The sequence below is a fragment of the Gobio gobio genome (genome assembly GCF_949357685.1).
Source record: "Gobio gobio genome assembly, chromosome: 11".
Taxonomy (NCBI): domain Eukaryota; kingdom Metazoa; phylum Chordata; class Actinopteri; order Cypriniformes; family Gobionidae; genus Gobio; species Gobio gobio.
This window is the reverse complement of record NC_137104.1, coordinates 3,227,557-3,241,131: the sequence shown is the minus strand read 5'-3', so window position 1 is coordinate 3,241,131 and position 13,575 is coordinate 3,227,557. Positions and strand designations below refer to the sequence as shown.

The 13,575-nt window shown below is 43.8% G+C and overlaps 1 protein-coding gene across 1 annotated transcript in view; it reads right to left on the bottom strand.

Annotated features, from left to right (window-relative positions):
* angpt1 (angiopoietin 1) overlaps positions 1-13,575 on the bottom strand; it is a 159,335-nt gene that overhangs the window by 47,280 nt on the left and 98,480 nt on the right. Inside the window, exon 6 of the mRNA XM_079829173.1 lies at positions 13,234-13,335. Coding sequence (XP_079685299.1) covers positions 13,234-13,335 — 102 coding nt within the window. The remainder of the gene's footprint in view (positions 1-13,233; positions 13,336-13,575) is intronic.

Genomic DNA, 13,575 nt, shown 5'->3' with positions numbered 1-13,575 from the left:
CAAACAAACAAACAAACAAGCGAACAAACGAACGAACAAACGAATGACCAAACAAACAAACAAACAAACGAACAAGCGAACGAACTAATGAACAAACAAATGAACAAACAAAAAACAGACAAACAAGCAAACGAACGAATGACCAAACAACGAACTAATGACCAAATTAACAAACTAACAAACAAATGAACGGACGAACAAACAAACAAATTAATGTTTTTTCCAATGAAGGCAACAGAAATCACGAGTGTTAGTCAGAATTTAACACGAATTATACAAAAATGATAAAAATGGGTGAAGATAAAAATATATCAGGCTGGACATCACTTTTGACCAGTACTGTATATGAGTTTATATTCTAGTTTTATTATATATATATATATATATATATATATATATATATATATATATATATATATATATATATATATATATATATATATATATATATATATATATATATATATATATATATATATATATATATATATATATATATATATATATATATAAAACGAAATAAACCAATTAAAAGCCATTTGTGTGGTGTGGCTTTTGTGTTCATGGTTAAGTGCTAGTCTGATGTCAACATGCAGTTTATAGGAGATGTTTACTAGCCGTGGTCTTTAATCAACATTAACATTAATTTCTGTGCAGCCTACATTACAATAACGGTCCTGGTTGAAGTGCAGCATTAATGCAAGTGGTCAAATCGGTGTTGTTTTGAGCAAATAAAGTGCATTCCTGCTGAAAATCAAGCGTTCTAGAGCGAAAATTTTGCCTCTAACTAGTGTCGCGCGCCTTCTTATCAAACCCGCCACAGCAATGATTGACCTCTCCTCCATTTTGCTTGGGAACTAATAATAATATAATAATAATTTGTTACATTTATATAGCGCTTTTCTAGGCACTCAAAGCGCTTTACATAGAAGGGGGGAATCTCCTCAACCACCACCAATGTGCAGTACCACCTGATGATGCGACGGCAGCCATTTTGCGCCAGAACGCCCACCACACACACACACCAGCTGATTGGTGGAGAGGAGACAGAGTGATGAAGCGTATATGGGGATGATTAGGAGGCCATTATGGACAGGGGCCAATGGGCAAATTTGGCCATGATGCCAGGGTTACACCCCTACTCTTTATCGAAGGACATCCTGGGATTTTTAATGACCACAGAGAGTCAGGACCTCGGTTTAACGTTTCATCCGAAGGTGGGACCCAAAGTTTATCTCATGCGGAGCACTTCTACATTCTGATTGGTTACTGCTGGTTTGCCGCTGAACCGCGTCAAAGCTCATTACCATAAAGTTGACGTGATTTCAACTCTCCTCTACGCCCAAATCGTCCAAGACACGTCAAGCACAGTTATGCTTTACTGACTACACCACTGAAAACGTTGAAATACGCCTGTTATTTTTTTCCAAACAGGCATTGTTAGGCGGAGCTAGTGCGAATAGCACTTGGTGTAAATAGACTCTCTGTATTAATTCCTGGCTTAATTGTATTAATTGTTCAATCAAACAAACGAATGAATGAACAAACAAACAAGCGAACGAACAAATGACCAAATGAACAAACTAATGACCAAATGAATGAACAAACGAACAAACGAACAAGCGAACGAACGAATGAACAAATAAACAAATGAATGAACAAACAAGCGAACGAATGAATGGACAAACAAACGAATGACCAAATAAGCGAACAAACAAACAAACAAACGAACAAGCGAACGAACGAATGAATGAACAAATGAACAAACAAACAAATGAACAAACAGACAAACAAACAAGCGAACAAACGAATGAACGAACAACCAAACGAACAAACTAATAACCAAATGAACGAACAAACAAACAAACAAACAAACGAACGGACAAACAATCAAACGAACAAACAAATTAATGTTTTTTCCAATGAAGGCAACAGAAATCACGAGTGTTAGTCAGATTTTAACACAAATTATACAAAAATTATAAAAATGGGTGAAGATGAAAATATTTCAGGCTGGGCATCACTTTTTGCACAAACAGGCATTGTTAGGCGGAGCTAGTGCGAATAGCACTTGGTGTATATAGACTCTCTGTATTAATTCCTGGCTTAATTGTATTAATTGTTCAATCAAACAAACAAACAAACAAGCGAACAAACGAATGAACAAATGAACAAACAAACAAATGAACAAACAGACAAACAAGTGAACAAACGAATGAATGAACGAACAAACTAATGACCAAAGGAACGAACGAACAAACAAACGAACAAGCGAACAAACGAATTAACAAATAACAAATGAATGAACAAACAAGCGAACGAATGAATGAACAAACGAATGACCAAACGAACAAACTAATGACCAAATAAGCGAACAAACGAACAAACAAACAAACGAACAAGCGAACGAACGAATGAACAAATGAACAAACAAACAAATGAACAAATAGACAAACAAGTGAACAAACGAATGAACGAACGACCAAACGAACAAACTAATGACCAAAGGAACAAACAAACAAACAAACGAATGGACAAACAAACAAATAGATTAATGTTTTTTCCAATGAAGGCAACAGAAATCACGAGTGTTAGTCAGATTTTAACACAAATTACACAAAAATTATAAAAATGGGTGAAGATGAAAATATTTCAGGCTGGGCATCACTTTTTGCACAAACAGGCATTGTTAGGCGGAGCTAGTGCGAATAGCACTTGGTGTATATAGACTCTCTATATTAATTCCTGGCTTAATTGTATTAACTGTTCAATCAAACAAACGAATGAATGAACAAACAAACAAGTGAACGAACAAATGAACGAACAAATGACCAAACGTACGAACAAATGAACGAACGAATGACCAAACGAACAAACTAATGACCAAATGAATGAACAAACGAACAAACAAACAAACAAACGAACAAGCGAATAAACAAATTAACAAATAAACAAATGAATGAACAAACAAGCGAACGAATGAACGAACAAACGAATGACCAAACGAACAAACTAATGACCAAATAAGCGAACAAACGAACGAACAAACAAACAAACAAACAAGCGAACAAACGAATGAACAAATGAACAAACAAAAAAATGAACAAACAGACAAACAAGTGAACAAACGAATGAACGAACAAACAAACTAATGACCAAAGGAACGAACAAACAAACAAACGAACAAGCGAACAAACAAATTAACAAATAACAAATGAATGAACAAACAAGCGAACGAATGAACGAACAAACGAATGACCAAACAAACAAACTAATGACCAAATAAGCGAACAAACGAACGAACAAACAAACAAACAATCAAGCGAACAAACGAATGAACAAATGAACAAACAAACAAATGAACAAACAGACAAACAAGTGAACAAACGAATGAACGAACGACAAACTAATGACCAAAGGAACGAACGAACAAACAAACGAACAAGCGAACAAACGAATTAACAAATAACAAATGAATGAACAAACAAGCGAATGAATGAACGAACAAACGAATGACCAAACGAACAAACTAATGACCAAATAAGCGAACAAACGAACAAACAAACAAACGAACAAGCGAACAAACGAATGAACAAATGAACAAACAAACAAATGAACAAATAGATAAACAAGTGAACAAACGAATGAACGAACGACCAAACGAACAAACTAATGACCAAAGGAACAAACAAACAAACAAACGAACGGACAAACAAACAAATAGATTAATGTTTTTTCCAATGAAGGCAACAGAAATCACGAGTGTTAGTCAGATTTTAACACAAATTACACAAAAATTATAAAAATGGGTGAAGATGAAAATATTTCAGGCTGGACATCACTTTTTGCACAAACAGGCATTGTTAGGCGGAGCTAGTGCGAATAGCACTCGGTGTAAATAGACTCTCTGTATTAATTGCAGGCTCGCGGGATCCGGTGATTGATGAGCAGTAAATATGAGACCCCAAACCCTGAACCCTGACGCCTGTTTCTCCGGAACCTGTTGCTGGGTTTCCCTGAAGCCTGGCCTTTGTGCAAATGATCGTCCCTGAGAAGCTTTCTCGGCACGAGAGCGTTTCACACACAGAAACCGCACCATTCCTTACAGCATGTGAACACAATGAGTAATGTAGAGGAACGGTTGATATGTTATACTCTAAAGCAGGGAGTGTGTGGTTTTCTCTTCAACACAACATCGGTGTCTCAACAACTCTCTCAGTTGCTATGCATCATTCCAGTAATAGCCTCTCTCCTGAATGTCAGATTAACACTGCCAAAACCTAGGAACAATTGTTTCCATATAGCCTAAATATCTGATTCCATCCTGATGAAGAGTTTCTCCCATCTCCCTATGGGAAAACCATTGGAGAAAGAGAAATAAAAGCGTTGATGGAGCTGATAGTGATTGGCTGGAGCGGAGACTCCTACAAGGAGAGGTGAAGATATTCCAATACTTCATTTGATCCAAACCAGGGAATAAAGAACTACAGATAAAAGATTTAGTGAGGAGTGCAACGAATGAACATTAGATTCCCTGCTGACGTTATCGCTCTAAACCTCACACCGGTCGAGGTCAAAGACAAGGCTGTAATTCATCACCTCCAGTGATAAAAGAACGGTCAGCGTGTGTTATTTTGAGGGCAGGTCAATTTATTCTCGCGCTACCTCTTTTATTTGCCCGAGCGTTGAGAATGTTGCTATTCTTAACTCAGAGCAACGCAAAGGAATGTTTGGGTCATTTTATCCTAAATTTGATGTTTGGAATAAGCATATTTGAGCTTCGCAGTTTCTGGCAAGCATTGCATCAGCTTCAGTTCTCAGTCTGGAGTTGAACATTTCATTTGCATTATGTTTATGTTATGTTTGCTAGCTATCGGTGTGGCAGCATGTCAGAAAGTTCTGCAATCATAAAAATAAATAATAATAAATAAAATAAAAAAATGAATGAATAAATAAGCAAAAAAATTATTAAATGAACCGAAATTAAATTAAAATGCAGCTGAGGTTATGATTACTTTCACTTCTAATTCAAAGAAAAAAAATCTGTAAACTAAAGGAAAAATTTGAATGCAGCTAAGGTTTTGATTACTTTCATTTGTATTTCAAAGAAAATAAAAAAATCTGTAAACTAAAGGAAAAATCTAAATAATAAAATAAAATAAAATAAAATTTAATCAAATAAAATCAAAAATAAAATAAAATGACATTTAATCAAATAAATAAATAAACTAAGCAGTATATCAAAAGGCAAAACGCAAAAATAAATAAATAACATTTAATTTAATCAAATAATAACCCTTACCCTAAAATCAAAAATAAAATAAAATAATGCAGCTATGGTTGTGATAACTTTCACTTCTATTTCAAATAAACAAATCTGTAAACTAAACTAAAGGGGAAATACAAATAAAAAATAAAATAAAATAAATGCAGCTACGGTTTAAAATAAACTGAAAAAGCAGTAAAACAAATGCCCATAAACGTCAGTGGATGGAAACGCAGGGTGTGTGATTGACTTGTGTGTAAACCTACACAATGTAAACTAATGGATGTAAACCTACACAGATGTAAACCTACACAATGTAAACTAATGGATGTAAACCTACACAGATGTAAACCTACACAATGTAAACTAATGGATGTAAACCTACACAGATGTAAACCTACACAATGTAAACTAATGGATGTAAACCTACACAGACGTAAACCTACACAGACGTAAACCTACACAGATGTAAACCTACACAGATGTAAACCTACAGATGTAAACCTACACAGATGTAAACCTACAGATGTAAACCTACACAGATGTAAACCTACACAGATGTAAACCTACAGATGTAAACCTACACAGATGTAAACCTACAGATGTAAACCTACACAGATGTAAACCTACACAGATGTAAACCTACAGATGTAAACCTACACAGATGTAAACCTACACAGATTTAAACCTACACAGATGTAAACCTACACAGATGTAAACCTACAGATGTAAACCTAAACAGATGTAAACCAATGTATGTAAACCTACACATATGTAAACCTACACAATGTAAACCTACAGATGTAAACCTACACAGATGTAAACCTACACAGATTTAAACCTACACAGATGTAAACCTACACAGATGTAAACCTACAGATGTAAACCTACACAGATGTAAACCAATGTATGTAAACCTACACAGATGTAAACCAATGTATGAAAACCTACACAGATGTAAATCTACACAGACGTAAACCAATGTATGTAAACCTACACAGATGTAAACCTACACAGATGTAAACCTACAGATGTAAACCTACACAGATGTGAAACTACACAGATGTAAACCTACACAGATGTAAACCTACACAGATGTAAACCTACAGATGTAAACCTACACAGATGTAAACCTACACAGATTTAAACCTACACAGATGTAAACCTACACAGATGTAAACCTACAGATGTAAACCTACACAGATTTAAACCAATGTATGTAAACCTACACAGATGTAAACCTACACAGATGTAAACCTACACAGATTTAAACCTACACAGATGTAAACCTACACAGATGTAAACCTACAGTTCCCTTTCGAAAGGGAACTCGCGCTGCGTCAGCTTGACGCTACGGGGGGAACGCCTCCAGCGTGACTGGTGCCTGAAATCACAATGAAAAAACTTCAATCCTATTGACCGGCGACAGCCTATGATGTCATCAAGGTGCGACCAGGAAGTATATAAGGGCGCCTTGCCAGCATGACAGTATCTCTTCGTCTTCAGGGACTGTTTTGCCTGTCTTCACGTGAAACGTCTACAAGAAGGATAACAATGAAGTGTGCTGAGGCCACTTCTGCAGAAGTGTGTTTTGAACGTGTAGCTTGCGCTTTGGATACACACACACTTTGTGTTTACTGTCTGGGAGAAGAGCATGCAACTCGGCTGGACCTCTTCTCGAGGGGAGAGGTTTCAGCATCTGGGAAAGACCACGCTCGAGCTGAGGCTGAGCGGCGTCTGAAATGCGCTTCCCAGATGGATCTGGCTCGTCGCTTGGAGACAGTTATGGTTCTTGAGGACGATCCAGATTGCGAGAGGCTCGAGCAGAGGATGGGTGAGTCAGTTAAAGATGCTGAAGCTTTTCAAACCATCCTGTCCCATGTACGGGGAGTTGCTGGAAGTCATGGAACGCGCTGCGGGTAGACTGCAGCTGCCTTTGCGGCGCGTGAGGAGAGAGGCTGAGCGTCCAAACAGTTTGGACGATCGGTTTCTCTCCGCCCATGACCTCCCAACTCCTGGGAGTCTTCCATTCCTTCCAGGTCTCCATCAGCAGATCTCGAGGGGATGGAAGAAACCATACTCAGCCCTGCATCTGTCGACATCGGCGAGCTAAATTTCGCTGATGTCGAGGGATTGCCTGGCTGGGTATGTGTCGGGGCTGCCCGTGGACAAGATGTTATGTTTATCTCGCCTCTGGGCGGCCTGCGACACTGTGGCTCCCACCCTGCCGGTCTAATGCTTGAATGGCAGGGCGTACATGTCAGTGGGTCACGCTGCGGCGGCTTTGCACACCACAGCTGTGTTGCAGGCGTACCAGGCAGACCTGCTGAGGGACCTCGATCAGGGGGAGGGACCCCCTGAGGCGGAAGTCGAGTCGCGCCGGACCGCGGTTTTCGCTCTCCGGGCCACCGTACAGATTGCGCCGATGGCGGCGACGGTGGCCACGGAGAGACATCTGTGACAAAGGCGTGCTCGGCAGCATTTAGAACATGCATCCCGCTGAGGTCCGGGACCGCGCCCAGGCAGTCGGGTGTCCCCGGCCCGTTCCAGTCTGAGGGCTGGAGACGGGAACAGCAAGCCAGCGTCGCCTCTCGAGCGCCCCGCCGCGGAGGACTGGGGCGCAGGGGAGGCGGGACACCCGCAACAGGAAGAGGAAGGAAGCCGGGGCTGGTAACCGGAACCAGCGCAGGCAGCGGACTCCGCCCTCGAGGACGTGGAGATGAACGCTGCCTTTTTCCCTTCCTCTGGCTTTCCCCCGGGCGCTTTACATCAGGCCGGTGGGCCTATGATGAGCAGAAAATGTAAGACTCTGCCGGCCCGCCTGGTTTGTTTGTTAAAAGCGCCCCCCTCAGGATGGCGGGCGGATACTAGCTCGATGGCTGGGTTGAAGCACCGCGAGGAGCGATTGGTAAGTCCCCCTCTATGAGGGCGAAACATTTTCAAAACTATGTTTTTCAGGACTTTTTGACCGTCGCTCCCCTGGGGGGTTGCTTGGGGAGATTTTGGATCATCGAGGGATTTCGCAGGGCCTGCAGCTCCCCGTGAGTAAGCTAAGAACGATCTTCTTTGCAACATTATGTGGTTGTGTGTGTATGCCTCACTTTTGCTAGTTGAGTCTTGCTGCCTCTCCGTGTTATTTTTCCCACTATGTGGGTGATTAATTCGCGCTCTTGCCCGAGGGCTTGTAGTGTAGAGGGCTAGCTGTGTTTTCCTAGCGTAAAAGTGGGAAGTAGCTGAAGACCGGGTACGCGCTAATGCGCGAGCTGTAGTAAGATCTGCGCCCAGCTCTGCGGGGCTTTGGGAAAAGGGGTTCGGGGCCTCAATGTGTAATATTAGAGGTGATAATATTTCTTTCCCGAGCCCTGAGTAGATCTAGTGCGTTCTTATGTCGCACTACTTGGCCTAGGCTTTGTCAAGGATGGGGGCGTTCCCTTTTAATGAAGGTTGTTCGCCCCTGGCCTGTCCTTTGATATGAGAACATGGCGTGGTTTATGCATCCTTGTTTCAGCCTCCTCTTGTTACAGAGTCGTCCGGCCAAGGCCCGCCCCCTTCTCTGCGTTCTGGGGTTACGAGTAACGCAGTCGGGGTGTTGCAGCAGACAGCGACTTTGCCAGTGGTCGTGGGGCGGAGTGAAGCGTCTTTCGCTGGTTTTGCGATCAGACTTTATCTGCCGTTTCCGCCTTTCAGAGCTTGGTGGCCGCCATCTTTTGGCGGCCCCCGGCCTCTTCCTGGAGGATGTTCGGCCGGTGGGTTCTATATTTTCTAAAAAGAAAAGGTATTGTTTCACCCTTGCTCTATGTCTCTGCTCCACCTCCTTTAGGGCTCGGGTTGAACTGAACATCGGATAAACCTCTGTGAAGGTTCTGGTCGGATGCTCCCCTGAGGCCCGAGCATTACCAATGGCTGACGCCCTCGCACTTATGGTTGGCCGCTGCATGGAAAGTAAGACAGCCGCCCCGAGGCAGGTGACGTAAGTTGTACTCCCCTCGCTTTAGAGGGTCTTTGTTTAAGCACTTTCGCTGAGTACACCGCTGTTGGCAATGTGATTAGGTCCATGTTTGTAGGCGCTGCCCGAGAGACTGCGCCGTCCTAGGGGCCCTAGGACACGGCGATGCAAGTTGTCCCTAGCTGCCTCTGGGATGGAGCCAGCCCAGGTGCGGGCATAGGAGCCAGCTGGTTGTTAGTAGCCAGCTTCGGCAGTCTGGGCAGTTGGACTTCAGAACAGGTAGTAGGCATCAACCGGCCTCCCTGCAAGGAAGTCTCGACGCCGTGGCCCACGAGTGGGCCCTGGAGGCTCTTCTCCACTGGTGTCGACGTCAGCAGTAACCTCGTCAGCTACTCTCCTTGGGGATGAGTTCCCAGGTGTGAACTGGATTTCCAGGCTTTGTCAGCAGCAGACAGCTGCCGCCAGCCCAGGCGCAGCAGCCAGCCTTCTTAAGGCCGCCCTGAGGGGTAGGCTCCTGGTTTGGTTTACCTTTACTCAGATGGTAGGCCCGATTGGCCTCCCTGAGGGCCTGCTGTGGTCAGCAGGCACTGCCTGGTCTCCCCCGAGGGGGCACGACTGGCATTGAGTCCCTCGATGGCTGGTATAAGCTGCTAGTAGGCGCTGTATGGCTAGCACGAGTGCTAGTAGGTAGTAGGCCTCAACCGGCCTCCCCTAATGCAGCCGCTGGGGCGGTGACCATGAAGTGCCATGAGTAGCACATTATGGCTTGGGCGGCTCGCTCTGCTATCAGGTAGAGGCATTGCGCCTTCCTGAAATCGTTCCCCGGTCCCCAGGTTTGGTAACGGATCGTAGCACGGGATGCTATCAGGCAAAGCTGCACGGGGCTTCCCTGTGGGATTCGCTTGGAGTAGTAGGCCCCACGTGGCCTCCTCTGAGGGCACGCTCCTGTCTCGTGGTCTCTGGATAGGTCCAGTCACTGAGCAGAGGGCTGTGATGGAGAAATGCCCGGCATTGTTGCAGGTGGTAGGCCCGTTAGGCCTCCCTGATGATGCGAGTCCCTATCTTCCCTGCTACCTCGAGGGCTAGCACGACTGCGATCAGGTTTCAGGCCCGTTTGGCCTTCCTGAGGGCGAGCTCCGCTGTTGGACACGCGAGCAGTCGGCAAGGGTTACCAGGTGTAGGCTCCTCTCGGCCTCCATGGGGAACGAGTTCCCCTGGCGGGAACGCACAACTGGCTTTACGCTGACAGCTAGTGGTCACCCGCTATCAGGCGCCGGTCTCTGGCCGTTCGCGAGACCTGGAGGCGGTGTTCTTACCCTAGCACGACGAACTTACTGCTGCTATGCGGTCCCCACGGGAGGGGACTTTCATAGTTTGCCTACTGCATGGTTACCTACCAGGCAGGCTTATGAGCTCCTCTCGAATGAGGGTCTACTATGAGCTTACGGCCGCTTGGCGCTGGTTAAGGGTTGTAGGCCCCTCGGGGCCTCCCTGGCATAATCAGCCTGTAAGGCCTCTGGCCTCCTAAGCACGTTTTAAAGTAGGTGCTTGGTAGATCCGAGGATCGAGCGGCTAAACTCCCCTCGCTAGCAAGGGTTATATAGCACTTCGCTGAGAGCTGCTCTCCGGGATAACCCGTCTCTGAGATCTGGCTAGTGGATGTCACTGCCTTTTTTGCAGCACCCTAGCGGGATGCCTCTTCGGAGGCGAGTACCAGAGGCTCTGTACTGTACAGACAGGGTTGACCGTATTACGTGTCCCATAACAGACTGGGTCACCTGGTCAGGTCTCCCTGGTGGCATTCGGTGAGAACCTCCCGAATAGTGACTGGCATAGGGTTCCCTCGTAGTTCCCTTGCCACGTTCCCTTAAAGGAACCCCTTCTAAGTCGAATGGGCTGGTTCCAGGCCTTCGAGCAGGGCCTGGGAAGGACCTCATGTGTGTGAAGGTTCCTTCTTGGGCGATAGCTTGGGCTATGACCGTAGGGAGCGCTGTCACTGACAGCCTAATGTGACCAGAAGGGGAGTGGTTCAGGCATCTCAGTAGAATTTGCTTGTCTTGACAGTTGTCACTGCCAGTGGGCATGCACTCCCGTCGGCATGGCGGCGTTGGTATATCGTTCCCCGTAGCGTCAAGCTGACGCAGCGCGAGTTCCCTTTCGAAAGGGAACGTCTCAGGTTACGAATGTAACCATTGTTCCCTGAGAACAGGGAACGAGACGCTGCGTCGCTGTGCCATGCCGCAGGGCCTGCCTGCCGAAAACAGTCCCTTCAGACGATTAGATACTGTCATGCTGGCAAGGCGCCCTTATATACTTCCTGGTCGCACCTTGATGACATCATAGGCTGTCGCCGGTCAATAGGATTGAAGTTTTTTCATTGTGATTTCAGGCACCAGTCACGCTGGAGGCGTTCCCCCCGTAGCGTCAAGCTGACGCAGCGTCTCGTTCCCTGTTCTCAGGGAACAATGGTTACATTCGTAACCTGAGACGATTTAAACCTACACAGATGTAAACCTACACAGATGTAAACCTACAGATGTAAACCTACACAGATGTAAACCTACAGATGTAAACCTACACAGATGTAAACGAATGGATGTAAACCTAAACAGATGTAAACCAATGGATGTAAACCTACACAGATGTAAACCTACACAGATGTAAACCTACACAGATGTAAACCAATGGATGTAAACCTACACATATGTAAACCTACACAGATGTAAACCTACACAGATGTAAACCTACAGATGTAAACCTAAACAGATGTAAACTTACACAGATGTAAACCTAAACAGATGTAAACTTACACAGATGTAAACCTACACAGATGTAAACTAATGGATGTAAACCTACACAGATTTAAACCCAAACAGATGTAAATCTACACAAATGTAAACCTGCACAGATGTAAACCTACAGATGTAAACTAATAAATGTAAACCTACACAGATTTAAACCCACACAGATGTAAACCTACACAGATGTAAACCTACACAGATGTAAACCTACACAGATGTAAACCAATGTATGTAAACCTACACAGATGTAAACCCATGGATGTAAACCTACACAGATGTAAACCTACACAGATTTAAACCTACACAGATGTAAACCTACAGATGTAAACCTACACAGATGTAAACCAATGGATGTAAACCTACACAGATGTAAACCCATGGATGTAAACCTACACAGATGTAAACCTACACAGATTTAAACCTACACAGATTTAAACCTACACAGATGTAAACCTACAGATGTAAACCTACACAGATGTAAATCTACACAGATGTAAACCTACACAGATGTAAACCTACACAGATTTAAACCTACAGATGTAAACCTACACAGATGTAAACCTACAGATGTAAACCTACACAGATGTAAACCTACACAATGTAAACTAATGGATGTAAACCTACACAGATGTAAACCTACACAATGTAAACCAATGGATGTAAACCTACACAGATGTAAACATACACAGATGTAAACCTACACAATGTAAACTAATGGATGTAAACCTACACAGATGTAAACCTACACAATGTAAACCAATGGATGTAAACCTACACAGATGTAAACCTACACAGATATAAACCTACACAGATGTAAACTAATGGACTAGTTCACGTTTGGAATGGAATACAGCATCATGTCTGAAAGTTATAATGAGTGTCATAATGAGTGTCATAATGAGTGTTGCGTTTTAGTCTGTGGTGAGACAAAAAATCCAGCACTGAAGTCCCACTTTACCTATGACTTTTGGCTTTTATAATGCTTATTTTTTCCAATAAAGAATAACCCTGACTATAAAAATGACTGTATGCGTCATTCTTAAGGCAAGGAAGAATCCCGTCATCTGTTTCCTGCGCTGCCATGGATATCCTGCACTCTTTAAGAGTTAATCAGACACAGATGAACAGAAGATATATCGCACATATGCACTGCTCTAAAGAGAGAGAGATGAAGATCATGTCAACCAGAGGTTAGTGGGAAGGATTCTGGCTATACGCACCATTTTATATTCTTTCCATGTTCTCTGGAAGTCCACACTACCATCTTCACGTCTTTGGATGACGGTCCAGCCTCCGCCCGCAGACTCCATGTTGCAGTACACCTGTTCGGAGACAGACACACTCACATTTTCAAAGTCGGAAATACCACAAACCGTTCATCTTGACCTCATGGATCCGAGTATCCTTATAACAACACCAGAGATCCCCATTAGCTCAGTGACTACTTCAAACAGAGATTAGCGGAGAGGTCGAGGTGCGATCAAAGCTGTGGCGCACATGGACACCTGGCTGTAATCCGGCACAGTCACCTCACACACACACACACACACACACACACACAC